The sequence below is a fragment of the Panulirus ornatus genome, chromosome 59 (genome assembly GCF_036320965.1).
Source record: "Panulirus ornatus isolate Po-2019 chromosome 59, ASM3632096v1, whole genome shotgun sequence".
In the NCBI taxonomy this organism is placed as follows: Eukaryota; Metazoa; Arthropoda; class Malacostraca; order Decapoda; family Palinuridae; genus Panulirus; species Panulirus ornatus.
This window is the reverse complement of record NC_092282.1, coordinates 8,875,883-8,895,849: the sequence shown is the minus strand read 5'-3', so window position 1 is coordinate 8,895,849 and position 19,967 is coordinate 8,875,883. Positions and strand designations below refer to the sequence as shown.

The following is a 19,967-nucleotide window of genomic DNA, read 5'->3' as shown; positions in this document are numbered from 1 at the left end:
GTATATGTTTCTGCTTTCTTCTTCTTTCCAACAATCGAGTTTTTGTGCCTTCATTTTGTGATAGATTAACTTGAGATTTGATGTGCATGTACACTGGTTCATTACACTCGCTTTTTTTTTCTTTTTGAATCTTTAAAGTAATTCATGGCGTCAGAGGTCAAACAACCCAAAGATATATGTTTTGGGCTACTGCTATTCATAGCAGCCTTGATCAGTTGCACACACAAATCATTTGATAAGCCTTGTACTGTGCTTAGGATAAATTTGTTTAAATAATTTCTTCTGTTGTGCAGGTTCCAAGGCTGCTTAAAAGATATTTTTGTCTACTATGTCTCAATCTTGTCAGATAGTGGTTATGAAATTTGGCAGCAAGATATCTTTTCACTTGTGGCACAACCAGCTCACATCAAATTTGTGATTTGACCATATTTTGCCGCTGTTGGGGTCTGATGTTCCCAACAAATGCAGTTTTGGGTTTTCTGGCCATATGTTGGCTATATTTCAGCCAGTCTTCATGGAATTTAGCACAGATGTTTTTCCATATGCTCCATATAATGGCAGTAACAATGTAGGATATAAATAGCTTGCTAGATATTTCCTAATCCATGTACAAGGAAGCTAGTGTGATATTTGCAAGCAGATATTTTGTCTCTTTAACTGTTCTCCAAATATGGGATTATGGTGACAGGTTGGATGATGTCTACTCTCAATTCCCTCTCACAAACAAAATCCTGAAGCTTATTTCTTGCTGGGTTATAATCATACTGTCATCTTTTGCTTTATCACATCCTAATTTCTTTACATTTACTTGCAGTTAATTTCATCCACCCTGTCCCCTTTTATACTTAGCACAATCTTCCTTGCCTTTCAGATCCCTCATGCTCTTCACATTATCAGCAAACATGATCAGATAGGATTCCATACCTTCAGGCAAGTCATTCATATAGATCAAATAGAGCAGTGACCCCAGAACTGAACCTTGTGGTACTCTGCTGGCCACTTCAGCTCATTTAGAAAAAGCTCCTCTGACATGCATCTTTTGTTCCATCCCACTTAGATAATCTTGTATTTATTATAGGAGTTTTCAGTGTATTCCTGCTTTGTGATCCAGTTTCATAATCGGCCCCCTTTGTAGTACAGTGTCAAATGCCTTCTCGTAGTCTATGTACGGACAGTCCACTCAGCCTTTCCTTTTGTCCAGGACTGAGCTCTTTCTCTCGTAAAACTCTTAAGAGGTTAGTTACACATAAACTCCTTTCTCTAAAACCCTACTGTCTCTCTTTTATGAAATATCTCTTCTAAAGAAAGTCATCAACTTTCTAATGATTTTTTCAGAACCTTACACACTATACTTGTTAGTGAGACTGGTCTGTAGTTCAGTGTTTGTTTCTGGTCTCCCTCCTTATTTAAAGGCATATGTTTGCCCTTTTCCACTCCTTTGACTCCATGTCTCTCTCCAATAACATATCGAACAGTAATCAAGTGATTTATCGCATGTTTGCACACCTCTTTAGCACATGTGATGAAATTTCATCTGGACCCTGAGCCTTTTATGGGTTGAGCCCTTGAAGTACATGAATATTCTGATTAACACTCAATATACAGACCTGGAAAATGGAGCACCAAACTCTGTGAGGTTATTATACCATTGCATATTGGAGATGCATTCCTGATTAGATTTTCTTACCTATAAGACATATACAGCATTATACATGAGGGTTACAGGTATTAGTGAACACAAATTATTGCATTAACATATCTTTACTAATTGATGAATAACAAGTAAACACTGTACAATACTGTATCTTGCAAGACAGTTATTTAATGAATAGTGATGATTGTAGGAGAATAAGTGAGAGGTGTAGCGTGTCAGTTAGATGTGGCTGAGTGGGAGACAGAAGGCAATGAATATCATATGGCACTATTCTGGCTGAAGCTGAACCATCTCTGTATCACTGAAATTATGATTTAGGTGGTGATAATAGAGTTGCTGTTGATGGTGGGGGTGAGGGAGGTTATTGTAATTGGTAGGAGGTGATGCATCTATTGGTTTCTTTGGTGACAGTGGCTGCAGCACTGCCAGATGCTGTTGGACAGTTGTCTACCCACAAAATTGAGTGTAAGTATAAATGAGTAGCAATGTATCCCTTCAACATTACATTACTAAATATTTTGGAATATGGAGTGAGAAAGCAGAAAGTTGGGGATGATTAAAGAGGTGAAGTGGAAGGATGTGGTAACATGCATTGGGTGTATTTCCAAGCACTCAACACTTAGCCTAGTTTTTCCTAGCCTCCCTTCCATATTTCATAACAAACTGTTCCTTGAATAAGTCACATTTACGTCTGTTAACTTCGTGTTCATCATGGTAGAAGCTTTTACTATGTGTGCATTTGTGATAGTGGTTCTGACTGTCACTGTTGCTTATTTTTAAGCATTACTGACATCAGCCTGATGCTCAACAGCTTCCAGCTACCTCATCACTTATGATTTTACATCCAAGGAGAAGCTTTTCCTATGAACTTTAAATGACAATTTTACATCCAAGGAGAGGCTTTTCCCAGGCACTTTGGATGCACTTGCAGCACTAGCATTTGCCAGCCATCTTCCAGACATGATGGGTAAAAGTAGTCACGGTAATGTTGAAAAATTGGCTAGTCAGCAAGAATGTGTGCATAGAGTAAGTGCAGCAAAGTCTGTACATTACCAACAGAGGAGAGTGCTCAGTTTGAGCATATACATGGCACTCTGATTGGCCTAGTGAGTACAGTCAAGTGATTATAAACAAAAAGAGCTGGTCCTGGCATGTTGTGAGTGTTTTTACTCTTCTTTAGACTTCTTTTATGGATTTTCATATTTTTTTTTTTTCTAGTAAAACTAGAGCTCCAAGATGTAAGCAGGAGTGCTGGAACAAGACAGCATTTTATGGGTAGTACTAACCGGGGTGTTAGTTTATTCTCTTAACTTCTTTTTAAGATATCTCAACGATTTCCGAAACCTCCTCCCCATTCCATCTCTGGTGTTGGGGATATAATGTTTCCTGTTGTGAAAACACTTTTGAACTTGTTCAGTTCCTCACATATCCTAATATCATCATCAGCAGTTTTTCCACCAGATCTCATAGACCAGTTAGCTTATCTTTAACTGACAGCTGACTCCTGGTGAATTTATGGAAGAGTTTTGGATTTCCATGTACAACATTCTTTATAAAGTTTCATGTTTTTATATGTTTTGCTATACTTCTTCCATTCTAACTTATACCTTGCAAATGCTAACTGACTAGTGTGATGTCTATACCTCCACCACTACACATCTCGAAGCTCCTTTGCTTTATGACATCTTTTATCAAACCGTTCCTTCCTCTTTCTTGCTGTTCCCTTTGTATTTCAAGTTTGAGATACCCATGCCTCTACCCCTTCATTGTGAATTTCACAAAGTTTTGCAGCACAAACCCTTGGATCATGGGTACTGAATTCCATTTCCCAATCTATGTTGCCATAGAAATTATTAAGGTTTTTGTAGTTTCTGCAGTTATCTCTTCTTTATTTCCATTCTCTCCTCTACTGGTTTAATGTCCTCATTTACCAATTAATCAAACTTTGGCTGTACATGATCATTCCTTCCAGCTGGCGTATTATATGGACTTCCGTGGTGTAGCAGTTAGCATTCCAGACCTTGATGCATTCACAAGCCACTCAGGGTCGAGCTAATAGGTTCAAATCCTGGTTGTGGTAGTTAGTCCATGGTCAACCCAGCTGTTCATTTACCGCTAGGGGTTGGTCGATTAAATGGGTAACTTAGGCTAGAAGCAGTGAAGTTTTTACCAAGGATGTAAGGCATGTGTACAAGTAGGAAGAGAGGAGAGTGATTGGTTCCCAATGAATGTCAGTCTGTGGCAGGGGTGTGTAATGGGGTAGTTAGGGAGGTAAATGCAGGAGTTCTGAAGAGGGGCAAGTATGTAGTCTGTTGGGGATGAGAGGGCCTGGGAAGTGAGTCAGTTGTGAGTAATTGTGAGTAAGGTTATTAGGTTCAGTAGGGTTGAGGGGCAAATTAAATGAGATGTAAGTTTGAATGGAGAAAAATTGGAGGAAGTGAAATGTTTTAGATATCTGGGAGTGGACATAGCAGCAAATAGAGCCATGGAAGTGGAAGTGAATCACAGGTTGGGGAAGGGGCCGAAGGTTCTGGGAGCGATGAAGAATATGTGGAAGGAGAAAATGTTTTCTCAGAGAGCAAAAATAGGTATGTTTGAAGGAATGATGGCTCCAACAATGTTGTATGGCTGTAAGGCATAGGCTATAGATAGGGTTGTATGGAGGAGGGTGGATGTGTTGGAAATGAGATGCTTGAGGACAATATGTGGTGTAAGGTGGTTTGATCGAGTAAGTAATGAAAGGGTAAGAGAGATGTGTTGTAGTAAAAAGAGTGCGGTTGAGAGAGCAGAAGAGGGTGTGTTGAAATGGTTTGGACATACAGAGAGAATGAGTGAGGAAAGATTGACAAAGATGATACATATGTCAGAGGTGGAGGGAACAAGAAGAAGCAGGAGACCAAATTGGAGGAGTGGAGAAGATTTTGAGCGATTAGGGCCTGAACATACAGGAGGGTAAGAGGAGTGCAAGGAATAGAGTAAATTGGAATGATGTGGTATACCGGGGTCGACATGCTGTCAATGGATTGAACCAGGGCATGTGAAATACCTGGGGTAAACTATGGAAAGGTCTGTGGGGCCTGTATGTGGGTAGGGAGCTGTGATTTTGGTGCATTACATGTAACAGCTAGAGACTGAATGTGATTGGGTGTGGCCTTTTTTTTGTCTGTTTTCCTAGCGCTACGTCGTTGAAGCATGGGGTAGCGATGCCGCTTCCTGTTGGGCAGGGTAGCACCAGGAATGGATGAAGGCAAGCAAGTATGAATATTTACATGCGTATATTTGTATATGTGTGTGTGTGTGTGTATGTATATGTTTATGTTTATATGTGTGTATATGGGCATTTATGTGAGTGGATGGGCCATTCTTTGTCTTTTTCCTGGTGCTACCTCGCTGACATGGGAAACAGCAATGATGTATGATGATAATGATAATGATAGTAATAATGATAATAATGATAGTGATAATGATAATATTTAGTATTATACTTAATCACCGTCTCCCACATTAGCGAGGTAGCACAAGGAATCAAACGAAAGAATGGCCCAACCCACTCACATACACATGTATATACATAAATGCCCACGCATGCGGATATACATACTTATACATTTGAACGTATACATACATAAACATACACAGACATATACATATATATTATACACATGTATATATTCATACTTGCTGCCATCATCCATTCTCGTCACCACGGCTCCCTTTCCACATCCCGGCCCCACAGAACTTTCCATGGTTTACCCCACATGCTTCACATGCCCTAGTTCAATCCATCAACAGCACGTCAACCCCAGTATCCCACATCGTTCCAATTCACTTTATTCCTTGCACGTCTTTCACCTTCCTGTATGTTCAGGCACAGATCGCTCAAAATCTTTATCACTCCATCCTTCCACCTCCAATTTGGTCTCCCACTTCTCCTTGTTTCCTCTACCTTTGACATATATATCCTCTTTGTCAATCTTTCCTCACTCATTCTCTCCATTTGACCAAACCATTTCAATGCACCCTCTTCTGCTCTATCAACCACACTCTTTTTATTACCACACATCTCTCTTACCCTTTCATTAATTACTTGATCAAACCACCTCACACCACATGTTGTCCTCAAACATCTCATTTCCAACACATCCACCCTCCTCCTCACAAACCTATCTACAGCCCATGCCTCGTAACCATATAACATTGTTGGAACCACTATTCCTTCAAACGTACCCATTTTTGCTCTCCGAGATAACATTCTTGCCTTCCACACATTCTTCTATGCTCCCAGAACCTTCGCCCCCTCCCCCACCCTGTGACTTACTTACTCTTCCATGGTTCCATCCACTGCTAGATCCACTCCCAGATATCTAAAACACTTCACTTTCTCCAGTTTTTCTCCATTCAAACTTATCTCCCAATTAACTTGTCCCTCAACCCTAATGAACCTAATAACCTTCCTCTTATTCACAATTACTCTCAACTTTCTTCTTTCACACACTTTACTAAACTCATCACCAACTTTTACAATTTTAGATATCTGGGAGTGGATTTGGCAGCGGATGGAACCATGGAAGCGGAAGTGAATCATAGGGTGGGGGAGGGGGTGAAAATTCTGGGAGCCTTGAAGGATGTGCGGAAGTCGAGAACATTATCTCGGAAAGCAAAAATGGGTATGTTTGAAGGAATAGTGGTTCCAACAATGTTGTATGGTTGCGAGGCGTGGGCTATGGATAGAGTTGTGCGCAGGAGGGTGAATGTGTTGGATATGAGATGTTTGAGGACACTATGTGGTGTGAGGTGGTTTGATCAAGTAAGTAATAATAGGGTAAGAGAGATGTGTGGTAATAAAAAGAGTGTGGTTGAGAGAGCCAAAGAGGGTGTTTTGAAATGGATTGGTCACATGGAGAGAATGAGTGAGGAAAGATTGACCAAGAGGATATATGTGTCAGAGGTGGAGGGAACGAGGAGAAGTGGGAGACCAAATTGGAGGTGGAAAGATGGAGTGAAAAAGATTTTGAGTGATCGGGGCCTGAACATGCAGGAGGGTGAAAGGCGTGCAAGAAATAGAGTGAATTGGATCAATGTGGTATACCGGGGTCGATGTGCTGTCAATGGATTGAACCAGGGCATGTGAAGCGCCTGGGGTAAACCATGGAAAATTCTGTGGGGCCTGGATGTGGAAAGGGAGCTGTGGTTTTGGTGCATTATTACATGACAGCTAGAGACTGAGTGTGAACGAATGGGGCCTTTGTTGTCTTCCTAGCGCTACCTCGCACACATGAAGGGGGAGGGGGTTGTTATTTCATGTTTGGCGAGGTGGCAATGGGAATGAATATAGGCAGACAGTAGTATGAATTATGTGCATGTGTATATATGTACGTCTGTGTGTGTATATATATGTATACGTTAAGATGTATAGGTATATATATATTTGCTTGTGTGGACGTGTATGTATATACATGTGTATGTGGGTGGGTTGGGCCATTCTTTCGTCTGTTTCCTTGCGCTACCTCGCTAACGCGGGAGACAGTGACAAAGCAAAATGAATGATAAATAAATAAAATAAGATGTTTTCACTATTCTTGTTTGTATGAGTGAAAGACAAGATCCAGGAATGATGGTTTATCAGTCCCTCTCATCTTGATTTTTCCTGTATATGCTAAAAGCATGCCTCCATAACTCATTTTCACTATGAGAATCCAAATTCAAGTTAAAATGAAAGTTTTTCATGATGAATGCAATTAAAAGAATGGATGGATTGAGAAAAAAGAAAGAATATAGCAGCAGAAGTATTGGTTGTGAAAGTGAGGAATGGATCTTTGATTATTTTTGCATGTAGGATGGATGATTTAGAGTTGAGGTGAAAGGAAGAAGAAGGTTACTCCAAAGTGAGGTGAGGGAACAAAGTGTTAAGTTATAGGGTTGCAATGGATGTGAACATGAAGTATTTGGAATAATGCAGCAAGAGAGGTGCATTTAGGAGATTGTACACACCACCATACTTGATACTCATGGAAGGAGTATTGGTGAAGATGGATAAAGTCTTTATCTTGTTTCTTAGGTCTTTTGGTAGTAGAGGGAGTAATAGATTCATGCTCAGGGTGAGTGCATGGCTTTTACCCTTAACTGATAAGCTGCCATTTGATTTAGTTTAGCTTTCATCTTGCCTCTTAAACTCTGAAAAACAGATTTGTAGAAAGACTTTTTTTGATACAAATGTGTAATGCTGAAAAGATATACTGCCTTTTTATATGCTCAGCTTGTTTCTTTGTTTCAGGCAAGTATGTTCTTACTTCATTTGAGATTATATGGAAACAGATGTGTTGCTGTTTTATTAGTTGGCAAAGGTTACAAGGAAATTTATTTTTGCATCCTTAATGATCATTTGTGGTGGTTTAGAAGTCACAGTATAAAATGTTTGGGCTTTACCTTTTGACTTTATGATTCAAAGCAATGTATGAGCAAGATATAAGAACTGATGTATCTTCATCTCATTTCTTTGGGTGCTGAAAATTTTGGTACAAAGCCCAAATTTTTAATTTAAGAAAAACTTTTTCTCTCCATTGGGGAGGCCTGAGAGCAAGAGAAATAAGAAAGTCCTATTTCCTTTGGAATAATTATAAGGCCATAAGATGTTAATATCCCATTAATAACCTGTGGTAAACCCACTATCTGCCCTTAACCCTTTCAGGTCTAATCCCATATTGTGTACGAGTGATCACCACAGAGCAGCTACGTACAACGTATGTTCTTAATTTTCTTGCCTGTATTTGAAGGAACCAGTGGATTCCTTACTCACTGGAGGCATGGATAGATGCCATTTGTAACCTGTAACTTTAATAACTTGCTGAAAATTTCTCAAGCCTCAGTTATCCATAGACCACAGTGGCAGGAAGATGTTGCATGCTTCCCTAGTGGCTCCACCCTGCTAATCCAGTGTATATAGAGAAGCTTTTGTGGGGTTTGGATGATTTATGATTGCCAACTATCATATTTGGACATATGAAGATACCATGAAGAATGATTATGAATGTTATTATAGGAACACTTGATTTTAAGGACAGTAGATGAAAGTGAATGGGGGATGATGTGTTGGGATCACTTGGTATAACCTGTTTAAATGTCATGTGGCCAAGGTTTCAGTGCCTACCATTAAAACCAAGGTTTGAATTTGTATGATGTACAGGGTTTAAATGGCTATGATTATTTAATGGTTCTTGAAATTTTTTCATTTTAGATTTTTCAAAGTCAGTAGAAGACACCTTTTTTAGCCCAGACCAGTAGGGTTGAGGACAAGATCACCTTGCATGAACTGCTATTTGCCAACCAAATGAATGCTTCCAAATTGTTTTTACAAAACCCCATGCAACGCTAGGGGAAGTAAAAGATAGTAAAATGGGAAGGAGGGATGATGTAGAACCAGGAGGCTTGCATACTGGTTTCCCCTACAGAAAGAAATAGCTTTTTACACGTTTAAAACTGTTTTGTTCCAATCATGATTCTGTCTGTGGAGGATTGAAGGAAACTTTTAAACTTACTCCAGAACAGAAGTGGGGGAACATGTGTTTGTACCTCACAAATGCCACATTTGAAATAATCAGTGATAGCAGAACTCTGCAAACCTTTGTAGCCAGTATATTCCTGTGAGAGGTTCCCTAGAATAGCTAGATTAGAAGACACATTTCTAAAATGAGTATGAGCATTTGAAATTGGGTAGGACTTTGGGTTGAGGTATTTGCTGTGTTGCAGAGGAAATTTGGAGATATAGAGAAAAAGACAATCTCCAAAGTTATAATAAGAGAACTCAATATGGCTCTCAGAATACCTGCTAGATAATGACTATGATGAATCTTCTCCTTTCAGCTGGAAATGATGACATCTTTATTAGCAGCTTTGTCTATGTCATTTTTTGTGAGAAATTTGGATATGGGTCAAAAAGGTAGATTTAGGGCTGTGAGAAAGAGGAGCTTGGTGAAAAGCATAAGCAGATCTTGATAAGAAGGTCTCTGACTGAGGGAGGTCTCACACCTTTTCTTTTTTAGGGGCCAAGTAGTTGTAAGACGAGTTCTGAGTCTTTTTAAGGAGAAAGAGATGTATTATTTTGTCAGTATTGAAGCTTCTCAGATCAATTTCACACCCATTTGAAAAGGGTTTATGAGCTGCAAATTTGTAAGAAGCTTTTCTGTTAATGAAACATGGAAACAAGGAAGTAAAGGAACAAACTCTGGTTTCAGGGTCTGTACCTATAAACTCATTGAAGTGCTTTCAGACTGACTGACTTTGGAGGGTTTGATACATTGATTAACGTCTTTGCGTTAAGTATCCAGTAAACAGACAAGAGAAAGTCCGGATGTTTTGCCTAAGGTTGATGTTACGCCTATTATGTGACAGGTTTAAAGATAATTAGAGCAGAATTAGGACTGGATTTTGCCAATTTCCTGTCATGGTTACTGAACTCTTAAAAAGAACAAGCAAGGATCTTGTAAATATGATATGGTTGGAAGGAATAGGAAGATGGTGTTTCATTGATTACAGTCAAGAGAAAGGGCTTCCCTTAGGCTTTGAAATCCTTTTGATAAGAGATGTAGGTGGCAAAGAAAACATTTAGCTTTGGGAGGCTGAGACTGATAGAGTTAAGGAATGATCATTTCATTAAAGCTGACTAATGAAATAGCCAAGACTAGATGCCTTCCAGAGTACTGTAATATAAATTTCATTTCTAACCCATAATGAGAGTAGAGTTCTATAACAGACATATTAGATAGGATGGAGAAATCTTAAACCAGCTGGAATCCCATTTGTTGGATTGCTCAGGAATTATATTTTGGGGTGATGATGAGTTCTAAATGTAATTGAAGAACTTCAGAGGGATGTGGATTATCTAAAGTAGGTTGAATTCCAAAACTCAGTTGCGGCAGAGGAAACATTATCATCCACTGCAGGATTGTTCTGATATTGACTAAGTTGTATTTTTACAGAAACCCAGTGACATAAGGGGAAAGTTTCTGTTCCCATGCAGGATTGCTTCGATACTTTCAGAGTTGTATTAGTATAGGGGTTAGTTTGGTTATCTGGGAATATAAGTGTCCAATTTGAATTTGACAGAGAAACATATTTAGGTAGAGAGTGGGATTGTTTTAAGCAAGTGAAAGTTGAGACAAGAACAGAATTCTTTATGATTAGTGAGGGAATTGAGGCTGTATCCCATCCCATTTGGGATCTGAAACTGGAACCTCGGAAACTTAATTGTTTTATCAGTCACATCTTTCCTTCTGAACTGAGTAATGAGTTTTACATGGCTGTGAGCTTAACACACTCAGTCAGTTTTGTAACAGTGGAGAGCACATACCAGCTTTTCTTGAAATTATGAAGTTAGGTAGAGAAACCAGTTTATATCCAGAAATAGCAAATTTTACAGTTGGTTGTATCAAAGAACACTGATGCTTGGACCATGGAAAGCACAACAGTTGTACGGATTGTATTTTAACAGAACCTTTTTCCATCAGACAGTGTTGTGGTGACAGTTGTTCCAGTGTCTCCACCTGGAGAACTATAGAAATTTAACTGAAACCAATACAGGTGAAAATGAAATGGTTTAAATCCTTGGAAATAAATAGAACCTTTATTCAGAAGAATAGGAAAAGTAAACAAGAAGGTAGGCTCTGTTAAAACATACAGTGAAACTGTGTTTCAAGGTGTGAGCCACTTGGCAAATAATTAAAAGTAGCCTGAATCAAATTTGAAGTGATTGTAGGGAATGTAGCTATCCAAGAAATGGACAACTAGAGCAAGGGGAAAAGTTTGGAAATGAATAGTTACAAAGGAAATGGCTTTAGAAAACTGTAACAATCAAGAGTTCAAGTGAGGGATTCTGTGGCAAAGCGAAGTTCCTTATGAAAGGGCCATAAGGAGAGTGAAAGTCTATGTGAAGAGCTCCCAGGAAAGGCAGCAGTCAGTGTGAGTAAATGTTACAACAGGCAGTTCCCCAATATGGATGGCTGGGGCAGGAAACTGTTCAAAGTGTAAAACAAGTAAGCGAAAATGATCTGAGAGAACAGTCTTGAGGAAGATAATGTTCCCTATAAGGGGCTGTTAGGAAAAGTAGCCATTACATGGGGGAAATAATTGGAAAATGAACCACACTTTAAAAGAAAAACAATACAAACTTCACAATGCCAAATACCTTGTAAACAGTTTCAGAGCCATCAAAAGGTCATTTTACATATGTACAAAATTCCTTCTTATAGTATGATATGGATATAAAGAAACACGATTTAACTTTTACCAAATATATACCCATGTCCTTCCCAGTAAATCAGATTGGAATATAAATTTTTACTCTCAAACTCTTTAGATGGCATAGTAGAAAATTATATAATTTTGTATGTTAGGCATTTTTATGACATAAGATAAATTACTATTTTTAAGTCTTTACAATCACAGAAATTTTTAATGAACATACCTTCAACATAATGGAAGATCTTTACATACCTGGATCTGAGTGGGGGGAAATCCCTTTCTTGTATCTCTGAGCCTGAGCTCTTTGTAAATTCCCTTTATAGTGCCCTAATGCTTTTTGTTGGGATACCTACTTGACAAAAACATATTTGATTTAATTCTAATTTCAAACAAGTATCACATTAGTTATGTTGGAGAAAAATTGGGATAGTGATCACCAGCAACTCACTTTTAAGGTAATTTTCAACATTGCATGTAATGCTGTTCGACATGAAAGTTACAAAATTTATAAAAGATTTTAGACTGGAAAATTTAAATGATCATCACATTGCTTTTGACAAGCAAATCTGGGATGATAACAAAGATAATATGGATGTAGCGTGGAATAGACCAGTATAACTTTCAGAGTTGTTCAGGGAACGTATGTGCCAATGTATGGCAGATCCTGCCACCTCAAACAAAGCCAGAATGTTGGAATTAGAAATAAAGATGTGCCTGTGGTCTAAAAAAGTACCTCACAAGGAACTCGAAAAGGCTGATAACCAGCATGATATCGTAAATTATACATATTTTGTAAAAACTGAGAGATTTATATTTCAGCTACCAGAATAAAGCATATATTGCTGAAAATAGCAAAAGAAGTTTAGAGTTTTATTGTTAGAAGAAAGAGAGCTGTTACCAAGTCATTTGATCCATTAATTATGGAAAATGGTGACATGGTTCAGAAGTGGGAAACCATTGTAAAGATCTTATTATGATATTTACACGTGAAGATATTTCTCATGTCCCAAATTCATTTCCATTGCAAAGGGAGGGAAACAATCTGCAACAGATTCATGTAAAGATTGTAGACTTCATGTACTAAATGGAATGAAAGTAGATAAAACTGAAATAAGTTTTATGTGGGAAAAAGGACTGCTCTTTTCAATGTCAATACTTTCAATGGGGAAAGTCCCAGGGAAATGGAAGTTTGCCACTGTAAAATGAATATTCAAGAATGTTAACAAGTCCTTGCACTGGCATACATATGGAAACCATCATTCAAAACAAAATTATGAACCATTTAAAGGATTGCCACTTGAGAAATGAACCTCCAGACTGTTTTCATCAAAAACTGTTTGTATCTAACAAATCTGCTTGATTTCTTTTTATGAAATTATCAGCATGGATGATGAAAGTAAAGCAATTGATGTCATCTGTTTAGATTTTGAAAAATCATTCAAGAAGATACTGCATCAATGGTTACTAGCAAAACTTAAGACATGGTATAGATGGCGTTGTACTTCATAGATTAGGAAATTGGTTGACTGATCGCAAACAGTGCATAGTGATTAATTATCAGGCCTCGGAATGGTAGACTTAACAAGTGGTGTGCCACAGGGATTTGTCTTGGAACCAGTTTTCTTTCTCGTGTATACTAATGTTGATAATAGATTGCACTGTAAGATATCAAAATTTGCAGACAGTAGTAGCCTAGGAAATAAATCTGTGACAAAAATTAAGTGTCTTTAGCTTCAAACTGACATAGACAGACCAATGGATTGGGCTCTTGGGAGCAAAGTTTAGCATACCAGTAGTAAGAATGAGTAGGCAAGCTACAGCATGAAGTCTATTGAGCTTCAAAAGGGAAATGTGGAAAAAGAACTAGGTATAAAGATGTCTGATGACCTGATGACATGTAAGAATTCTTGGTTTATTGGATAGGGATTGTGAAATTAAGTCTGGGGAAATCACCCTCATTCTTTGCATTCATTCATGCATCCCTGCCTTGAATAATGTGTTCTGTTCTGGTCAACCTTCTTGAAAAGAAAGAGAGAATAGAGTACAGTAGCGAGCTACCAAGTCTGAGAGATTAATACTATGAAAGCTGAAATGATATTGATTTTAGTACAGAGTGGGGATTGAGTTATAAGCATTCATTTTGTTACATGGCAATATTAGATTCATGTTAACAAGCATTCATCCATTGGGGAGATGGTGGCAAACAGTTGTTTGCATAAGATGATCCTGTCTGTAGGGGCAGATGCTAAGTGTACAGAAGGTTGTTGTTGGAAAATTGATTGACCTAATGATTACTCCAAAGGGAGTAGGGCTCTCTCATTTCTCTTGTTCATTGGCTGAATCTTAGATATCCCATAATAATGGTTAATTATTTGTGTTTTATGCCCACTTCACTCCTTAGCAAAAAATGGCCTTTTGGTCACAGTCCATGGACCTGGATTCTCAGCAAGTTTCATGCTCAACTGATAGTGTTACTTGCCACATTATATTGGAGTCTCATTCCATCATTCAGAGACTCTACACATGCATGAATTTTTCACTCATGAGGACCATCTTATATTGCTGAAAACAAAGCACAATTTGTGGAAACTGTTCTCAAAAATAAGTAGATCATGAGAACCATTAGAACCAATTTACCAACATTTTATGTATGCAGGATCTGTATGCCTATATTATTTTACTTAGTAATAAGGCTTCCTAATATTCATATGATTTTGTGTTCTAAGATTGATTATGAGTAATAGATGTAATTTTGTACTTTTGAAGGCACATAAAGATAATCAGAATTCAGTAAGATTTCATGTATCACATACAGGAGGAAAGAGCTTCAGTTTATTAGTCATGATATATTCACTTAACAGATTTGATTTCCTGAATATCAGATACGATAGAGTAGTCATTAACAGAGCATTGTTTTTGTCTCTCCTGTATAGCTTCGTGAAAGGGACAATAGGGTGTGTACCATTTAGAGGGTAAACAATTGTTCCCCTGCCATAGCATGACCCTCTACCTCATTTTTGCATAACACATGTACAATATCACATGTGCAGAGACATTATTACATATGCATATTGCATACTGACATAACTGCATATGCTTGCGTGCTGATGCTCATACCAATCAGTTTGTACTGACATACCGATGATCTTACATGCTGACACAAGATGTATTCCTGTATACTGACATACCAAGCATTCCTCTTGACAGATAAAGTAGATTTTACATGGATAGCAAAAGTTTTTTTGGTAATACAAAATCTCTTTGTAATGGCAAACAAAATTTTTCTTCTCTCTTCTGTACTCTTGATCGTTAACTGTATTGAGTATGATTTCCCTCATTTGCACCATGTATTTTTCATTTGTTAATAAACAAGTTTTAGTACTTGTAAAAACATTTCAAGCTTTGAAATATTTGATAAGTCTCAAGTTCATGAAAATAACTCGGTCTGTCTTTATGCTCCTTGTCAGTCTTTATCTCTCACTCCATATATATTCATTTATATTTATCTTGCTGATGCATGATTTCTCCTTCTTGTGGATTGGGGAGAAGAAATACTTCTCACATATTTCCTGCGTTTCATAGAAGGCAAATAAAGGGGTGGGAGTGGGGGGCTGGAAATCCTCCCTTCCAGTTCTTACTTTTCCAAAAGAAGGAGCAGAGAAGGGGGTCAAGTGAGGATTTTTCCTCTTAGGCTTAGTCCTCTGTTCTTAACATTACCTCGCTAATGCAGGGAGATGGTGATAAGTAAAATAAATAGATAATACATTATTCATTATTATTTATTGTACTTTGTCGCTGTCTCCCGCGTTAGCGAGGTAGCGCAAGGAAACAGATGAAAGAATGGCCCAACCCACCCACATACACATGTATATACATACACGTCCACACAAAACACATACACATACCTATACATCTCAACGTATACATATACATACACACACAGACATATGCATATATATACACATGTACATAATTCATACTGTCTGCCTTTATTCATTCCCATCTCCACCCCGCCACACATGAAACGACAACCCCCTCCCCCGCATGTGTGCGAGGTAGCGGTAGGAAAGACAACAAAGGCCACATTCGTTCACACTCAGTCTCTAGCTGTCATGTATAATGCACCGAAACCACAGCTCCGTTTCCACATCCAGGCTCCACAAAACTTTCCATGGTCTACCCCAGACACTTCACATGCCCTGGTTCAATCCATTGACAGCACGTTGACCCCAGTATACCACATCTTTCCAATTCACTTGCATGCCTTTCACCCTCCTGCATGTTCAGGCCCCGATCACTCAAAATCTTTTTCACTCCATCTTTCCACCTCCAATTTGGTCTCCCACTTGTCCTTGTTCCCTCTACCTCTGACACATATATCCTCTTTGTCAATCTTTCCTCACTCATTCTCTCCATGTGACCAAACCATTTCAAAATACCCTCTTCTGCTCTCTCAACCACACTTTTTTTTATTACCACACATCTCTCTTACCCTATCATTACTTACTCGATCAAACCACCACACACCACATATTGTCCTCAAACATCTCATTTCTAGCACATCCACCCTCCTCCGCACAACTCCATCTATAGCCCATGCCTCGTAACCATATAACATTGTTGGAACCACTATTCCTTCAAACATACCCATTTTTGCTTTCCAAGATAACGTTCTCGACTTCCATACATTTTTCAACGCTCCCAGAACTTTTGCCCCCTCCCCCACCCTATGATTCACTTCTGCTTCCATGGTTTCATCCACTCCCAGACATCTAAAACACTTCACTTCCTCCAGTTTTTCTCCATTCAAACTTACCTCCCAATTGACTTGTCCCTCAACCCTGCTGTACCTAACCTTGCTCTTATTCACATTTACTCTCAGCTTTCTTCTTTCACACACTTTACCAAACTCAATCACCAGCTTCTGCAGTTTCTCACCCGAATCAGCCACCAGCGCTGTATCATCAGCAAACAGCAACTGACTCACTTCCCAAGCTCTCTCATCCACAACAGACTGCATACTTATCCCTCTTTCCAAAACTCTTGCATTCACCTCCCTAACAACCCTATCCATACACAAATTGAACAACCATGGAGACATCACGCACCCTTGCTGCAAACCAACATTCACTGACATCCAATCACTTTCCTCTCTTCCTACACATACACATGCCTTACATCCTTGATAAAAACCTTTCACTGCTTCTAACAACTTACCTCCCTCACCATGTATTCTTAATACCTTCCACAGAGCATCTCTATCAGCTCTATTATATGCCTTCTCCAGATCCATAAATGCTACATACAAATCCATTTGCTTTTCTAAGTATTTCTCACATACATTCTTCAAAGCAAACACCTGATCCACACATCCTCTACCATTTCTGAAACCACATTGCTCTTCCCCAGTCTGATGCTCTGTACATGCCTTCACCCTCTCAATCAATACCCTCCCATATAATTTCCCAGGAATACTCAACAAACTTAAACCTCTGTAATTTGAGCACTCACTCTTATCCCCTTTGCCTTTGTACAATGGCACTATGCAGGCACATCACCATGAGTCATACATACGTTAAATAACCTTACCAACCAGTCAACAATACAGTCTGCATTACCCTCCAAACCCGCTGCCTTGCCAGCTTTCATCTTCTGCAAAGCTTTTACTACCTCTTCTCTGTTTACCAAATCATTCTTCCCAACCCTCTCACTTTGCACACCACCTCGACCAAAACACCCTATATCTGCCACTCTATCATCAAACACATTCAACAGACCTTCAAAATACTCACTCCATCTCCTTCTCACATCACCACTACTTGTTATCACCTCCATTAGCCCCCTTCACTGATCTTCCCATTTGTTCCCTTGTCTTACAAACTGTATTTACCTCCTTCCAAAACATCTTTTTATTCTCCCTAAAATTTAATGATACTCTCTTACCCCAACTCTCATTTGCCCTCTTTTTCACCTCTTGCACCTTTCTCTTGACCTCCTGCCTCTGCCTCTTTCTTTTATACATCTCCCAGTCATTTGCATTATTTCCCTGCAAAAATCGTACAAATGCCTCTCTCTTCTCTTTCACAAATAATCTTACTTCTTCATCCCACCACTCACTACCCTTTCTAATCAACCCACCTCCCACTCTTCTCATGCCACAAGCATCTTTTGCACAAGCCATCACTGCTTCCCTAAATACATCCCATTCCTCCCCCACTCCCCTTACATTCTTTGTTCTCACCTTTTTCCATTCTGTACTCAGTCTCTCCTGGTACATCCTCACACAAGTCTCCTTCCCAAGCTCACTTATACATTGTTTTGGGAGCAGCTGAATGAGTGTGTTAGTGGTTTTGATGCACGTGACCGGGTTATAGTGTTGGGTGATTTGAATGCAAAGGTGAGTAATGTGGCAGTTGAGGGAATAGTTGGTGTACATGGGGTGTTCAGTGTTGTAAATGGAAATGGTGAAGAGCTTGTAGATTTATGTGTTGAAAAAGGACTGATGATTGGGAATACCTGGTTTAAAAAGCGAGATATACATAAGTATACTTATGTAAGTAGGAGAGATGGCCAGAGAGCGTTATTGGATTACGTGTTAATTGACAGGCGCGCGAAAGAGAGACTTTTGGATGTTAATGTGCTGAGAGGTGCAACTGGAGGGATGTCTGATCATTATCTTGTGGAGGCTAAGGTGAAGATTTGTATGGGTTTCCAGAAAAGAAGAGTGAATGTTGGGGTGAAAAGGGTGGTGAGAGTAAGTGAGCTTGGGAAGGAGACTTGTGTGAGGAAGTACCAGGAGAGACTGAGTACAGAATGGAAAAAGGTGAGAACAATGGAAGTAAGGGGAGTGGGGGAGGAATGGGATGTATTTAGGGAATCAGTGATGGATTGCGCAAAAGGTGCTTGTGGCATGAGAAGAGTGGGAGGTGGGTTGATTAGAAAGGGTAGTGAGTGGTGGGATGAAGAAGTAAGAGTATTAGTGAAAGAGAAGAGAGAGGCATTTGGACGATTTTTGCAGGGAAAAAATGAAATTGAGTGGGAGACGTATAAAAGAAAGAGACAGGAGGTGAAAAAAAGGGCAAATGAGAGTTGGGGTGAGAGAGTATCATTAAATTTTAGGGAGAATAAAAAGATGTTCTGGAAGGAGGTAAATAAAGTGCGTAAGACAAGGGAGCAAATGGGAACTTCAGTGAAGGGCACAAATGGGGAGGTGATAACAAGTAGTGGTGATGTGAGAAGGAGATGGAGTGAGTATTTTGAAGGTTTGTTGAATGTGTTTGATGATAGAGTGGCAGATATAGGGTGTTTTGGTCGAGGTGGTGTGCAAAGTGCGAGGGTTAGGGAAAATGATTTGGTAAACAGAGAGGTAGTAAAAGCTTTGCGGAAGATGAAAGCCGGCAAGGCAGCAGGTTTGGATGGTATTGCAGTGGAATTTATTAAAAAAGGGGGTGACTGTATTGTTGACTGGTTGGTAAGGTTATTTAATGTATGTATGACTCATGGTGAGGTGCCTGAGGATTGGCGGAATGCATGCATAGTGCCATTGTACAAAGGCAAAGGGGATAAGAGTGAGTGCTCAAATTACAGAGGTATAAGTTTGTTGAGTATTCCTGGCAAATTATATGGGAGGGTATTGATTGAGAGGGTGAAGGCATGTACAGAGCATCAGATTGGGGAAGAGCAGTGTGGTTTCAGAAGTGGTAGAGGATGTGTGGATCAGGTGTTTGCTTTGAAGAATGTATGTGAGAAATACTTAGAAAAGCAAATGGATTTGTATGTAGCATTTATGGATCTGGAGAAGGCATATGATAGAGTTGATAGAGATGCTCTGTGGAAGGTATTAAGAATATATGGTGTGGGAGGCAAGTTGTTAGAAGCAGTGAAAAGTTTTTATCGAGGATGTAAGGCATGTGTACGTGTAGGAAGAGAGGAAAGTGATTGGTTCTCAGTGAATGTAGGTTTGCGGCAGGGGTGTGTGATGTCTCCATGGTTGTTTAATTTGTTTATGGATGGGGTTGTTAGGGAGGTGAATGCAAGAGTTTTGGAAAGAGGGGCAAGTATGAAGTCAGTTGGGGAT

At 39.1% G+C, this 19,967-nt stretch overlaps 1 protein-coding gene across 45 annotated transcripts in view; it reads left to right on the top strand.

Annotated features, from left to right (window-relative positions):
* Positions 1-19,967, top strand: part of LOC139767191 (muscle calcium channel subunit alpha-1-like) — a 1,449,841-nt gene that overhangs the window by 615,422 nt on the left and 814,452 nt on the right. For 37 of the 45 annotated variants that reach the window (XR_011717010.1, XM_071696301.1, XM_071696297.1 and 34 more), the window contains one exon: positions 14,824-14,844. The exons of the other annotated variants lie outside the window; for them this stretch is intronic. Coding sequence is in view for 36 of the 37 variants with exons in the window: in XM_071696301.1 (XP_071552402.1) it covers positions 14,824-14,844 (21 nt within the window). In the remaining variant the exon portion in view is untranslated. The remainder of the gene's footprint in view (positions 1-14,823; positions 14,845-19,967) is intronic. 45 annotated transcript variants of the gene reach the window in all.